We start from the raw sequence: 4613 nt of genomic DNA on the forward strand, positions 1-4613 counted from the left end.
TATTTCCACTCATGGACTCCTCTCATATAAATGTTTGCATCAACAAAGAAAAGCTACCAAAGATCTCCCGAAGGAGAGAATGAAATAGGTTTACATTGTGCATACCCAGTAGAACATTTAGTAGTGCCTCATAGATATTCCCACACTTCAATTACCTGCTTCAGTGGCACTCAGACTTCACCCTCACTTACTCTTTCCTCTGCTCTATTGCTGAGCAGTTCAGCTCAGACACACACCCTACCAAAAACATTGTGTACAAAATGCTTCTAGGTGTTCAGCAAAGCCACATCAGTGGTCAATTTCAGGTTCTGGGCACTCATCAATAATTCTTCTCAATACAGATAGAGCTGTCCAAAAACAGAATTCTGATAAATGAAATTTTCTTCATCTAATTATACATGTGTGTTTTAATGCCTTACATTGTGCTTTCACTTTTATTTTCCATTTCATCCAAATCTACCATTACCATTAGCTGCTCGTGCATGCATCCCTTCATTGAACGAATGTTTATGAAGAGCACAGTGTGCTGGTCATGGAATAGGCACTGGGAGTAAAAAATGTAAAATGTGGTCCTGTCTGCAATGACTTGACACACTGAGTTATTTCTCACCCACCAGGCCCAGCCATTTTCACACTTACCATAGCGAAGGCCACATTTTCCTCTGATTCATAATGCATGGTCTTCTTTCCTGTCCCTGGATGAGCAGTACTGGTCATGAGGGTGTCACAACCACCTCCTTGTGTATCTGAATTCCTCCACCTGAGAGAAAATGTCAGGCCCAGGATACAGTAATGATCGGGTCCACAGCCCTGGCTGGATGAGTTGGGGGTGTTTTGATCCTAATGTTATTCCCACGTCAGTACAGAACTTGTGTGGCAGTAGAGAGAGGTCAGGCTTCAGAGTCAGCAAGAACTGGATTTCAAACTGGATTTGAGGACCCCCACCTTTTGATAGGTGACTTATTCTCTGCGAGTCTCTGATCTCTCCTCTTTAAATGAGGACAGTAAAAATACCACATGGCAGGGTGGTGGGGAGAATCAGAGATCATACAGCTGGTGATCACATCTGGTTTCTGTTTCCAGGGGCACCAGACTAGGGTTTCTGAGCATGGATCCAACCATCCCAGCCCTGGGTACATCACAGACACCAATCAATAGACGCGAGGAGACTCCTTGCTACAAGCAGACCCTGAGCCTCACGGTGCTGACGTGCATCATTTCCCTCGTGGGGCTGACAGGAAACGCGGTTGTGCTCTGGCTCCTGGGCTTCCGCATGCGCAGGAACGCTGTCTCCACCTACATCCTCAACCTGGCCGCGGTAGACTTCCTCTTCCTCAGCGGCCACATTGTACGTTCGCCGTTACGCCTCATCAGTATCCGCCATCCCATCTCCAAAATCGTCAATCCTGTGATGACCTTTCCCTACTTTATAGGCCTGAGCATGCTGAGCGCCATCAGCACTGAGCGCTGCCTGAGCGTCCTGTGGCCCGTGTGGTACCGCTGCCGCCGCCCCAGACACCTGTCAGTGGTCGTGTGTGTCCTGCTCTGGGTCCTGTCCCTGCTGCGGAGCATCCTGGAGTGGATGTTCTGTGACTTCCTGTTTAGTGGTGCTGATTCTGTTTGGTGTGAAACATCAGATTTCATTACCATTGCGTGGCTGATTTTTTTATGTGTGGTTCTCTGTGGGTCCAGCCTGGTCCTGCTGGTCAGGATTCTCTGTGGATCCCGGAAGATGCCGCTGACCAGGCTGTACGTGACCATCCTGCTCACAGTGCTGGTCTTCCTCCTCTGTGGCCTGCCCTTTGGCATTCAGTGGGCCCTGTTTTCCAGGATCCACCTGGATTGGAAAGTCTTATTTTGTCATGTTCATCTAATTTCTGTTTTCCTGTCCTCTCTAAACAGTAGTGCCAACCCCATCATTTACTTCTTCGTGGGCTCCTTTAGGCAGCGTCAAAATAGGCAGAACCTGAAGCTGGTTCTCCAGAGGGCTCTGCAGGACACGCCTGAGGTGGATGAAGGTGGAGGGCGGCTTCCTGAGGAAACCCTGGAGCTGTCGGTAAGCAGATTGGAGCAGTGAGGAAGAGCCTCTGCCCTCCATGAGACTTTGAGAGCAAGGCTGCCCTGCCACTCTTGACAATTATATGCATTTTTCTTAGCCTTCTGCCTCAGAAATGTTTCAGCGGTTCCTCAAGGTCTTCGAATAGATGTTTATCTAACCTGACAGTTGCAGTTTTCACCCATGGAAAGCATTAGTCTGACAGTACAATGTTTAGAGTCTCCTTGATGTTACCAACACATTTTCCCTGTTATCTTACACCAAATCTTTCTTACTGAATACTTTTCCTGAAATTTTCATTGTAATAAAAGGAGTTCCTGTCCACAATCCTAAAACTCTTCTTTATGTTTCTTTTCTACCTGATAGTATCAAAAAAGAGGATTCCTTATTAATCTCTCAGATTATGTTCCCCTGAAAGTCATGTTCTCTTCGATAACTAGAGGCATTACTGCAGTTAGAAGCTTGATTCTGAATAAGTGAGTTCTGCTACCTCTAAATTCCATTGAATTCTCAGATATAAAGCAAAATAATGTCCTTAGAGACAGACTCTCTCTTCATAAAAACACTCCCACAAATTGGTTTTATGAAAAGTCCTCTCCTGTCATTTGTCCACAGCATGGTGACATGTTGGCCTTGGTTTCTAGTAAAAACAACTGTGGCCCCTTCCCCTTGAGAACTGGCAAGTTCTTATTTAGCTCTTCCTGGACTAGTGGACCCGTGAGGAGCCTATAAATATGTCCGACCAGTTTCATTTTGGCCACTGGAAACCTCAATATTGATTTTAAAGTGGAAATTATCTTGAAAACCATTTATTATTCACTTATAGATTCTTTCAGTTGTAGGAGAATTCTTCATACTTCCAGGTTTTGTATAAATTGTTTTGACAGTAATTTTCAGTTAGTTTTATGGCTGTTTACATGAGAAGCAAAACTGAAAACATCTGACTTCTCCATGCCAATCTCAATTATGGGATCTGGATAATAACTTACAGTTGGTACAGAATTCTGATACATGCTGTGACATAGATGCACCTGGAAACATTGTGCTAAGGAAAATTAGCCAGATGCCAAACAATATTGTAAGTTCAAATTCTATGAGGTATCCAAACTAGGAAATTCTTGAACACAGAAAATAAATTAGGAGGATCCTGGTGCTGGAAGATGGAGGGAATGTGTAGCCATTATTAAATGAGCACAGGATTTCTGTGTGGAATAATGAAAAGTGCTTAAAAGGGACAGTGGTAACGGTTACGACTTATTGTGAATGTACTTACCTACACAGAATTGGACAATTAAAACGGTTAAAGTTATAAAATGTATGTTATGTAAACTTTACCACAATTTAAAACATTTAATTATAAAAACGGGATCAGTACAAAATTCAGGACTATGCTCCACCAGTGTTTAACCCTTGCACAGATAACTCAAGCAGACAGAAGAGACCACCAAGAGAAGATGTGACATCACTGCGGGCTGTGTGCTGCTCACAGACAGTGAGGCTGCCCCTCAGATTGGCCCTCACTGAGGGGAGCTGACACATGCAATTTGAGTATGCAGGAGGCAGTACAAAGCAGTTATGAAAGTAATAAAGAGGTCTATACTTTTCATTTTTCAAACCATATTTATTGGTGGCTCTTATCACACTGTTCACAATGTTGAACTCAGGTCCCCTGAGTCCAGATCCATTGCTCTTCCAGGCCCAGCATTTCGCTGATGCTGAATCCTATCTGTCCACCCTCGATTTCCAAATGCTGTAGTAGGACGTAGCTGTAGGTGAGGGTTTCCTACAGGCAAGAGGAAGCAGAAAGCAGTGTTTGCAGCCAGTGCTCTGGGCCAGGAGCTTTGCCGTGATGTCTTTAGTTCAGACTGAGGGCTATTGAGAGAGTCCACTCTGGAAGTCCGTGATATCAATTGCACCATTTTGGCTAAAGATGTCTGTCGTGAGGAATTCTGTAGAGAATTTTCACCTGGCAATTGACTCAAATAATGTTGGTTCTCACCTGGGATTCTGCTTATTTTGATGTTAGTGACGTTCTTTTTCTTTTGATAGAAGAAAACTTCAACTCCATGAAGGCTTAGATTCTGTCCCTGAAGCCCATTCTGAACTCATTTGGCCTCACACATTGCTCCACTACAGCACTTAAAACAGTGTACTTCAAATATTTGTCCTCACATCTTTCTCTTCAACCGCAGCCTGGGGTCTTTAAGAGCAGAGAACATGTCTTTGAATTTCTGGTGCAACAGACTAGGTGTGGAATTTAGAAGAGTGTTGGCAACTATTTTTCTCAAGCAGCTTCCACCTGAAAATCTCATGGTCATCCAGAATCTTGCAAAGGCTGGCTCAGTCACCAGGTCTCACTGGAACTCCTACAGGCACCTCCCACTCAACAGAGTGTCCTCTGCAGTTGGTCGTTCTGAGAACAGCTGTTCCCTTTCATTGCAGGTCTGCTCACTGCCTCTGGGAAGAAGAATGGAGGGGATGTGGGAGTCTGCTCATGAGCTGCCTTCTTTCCAAGGCCAATGATGTTTCCTCTCGGTTACATGTCAAGGAAGAGCAT

At 44.6% G+C, this 4613-nt stretch overlaps 1 protein-coding gene across 1 annotated transcript; it reads left to right on the plus strand.

The window, feature by feature from the left end:
- Nucleotides 1–692: 692 nt before the first annotated feature.
- Nucleotides 693–2383, plus strand: LOC126934679 (mas-related G-protein coupled receptor member X3). Its single transcript, XM_050755460.1, has one exon. The coding sequence runs from the start codon at nucleotides 1109–1111 to the stop codon at nucleotides 2075–2077; it is 969 nt and encodes a 322-aa protein (XP_050611417.1). The 5' UTR covers nucleotides 693–1108; the 3' UTR covers nucleotides 2078–2383.
- Nucleotides 2384–4613: the final 2230 nt, after the last annotated feature.

Source organism: Macaca thibetana, chromosome 14 (assembly GCF_024542745.1).
Source record: "Macaca thibetana thibetana isolate TM-01 chromosome 14, ASM2454274v1, whole genome shotgun sequence".
Taxonomy (NCBI): domain Eukaryota; kingdom Metazoa; phylum Chordata; class Mammalia; order Primates; family Cercopithecidae; genus Macaca; species Macaca thibetana.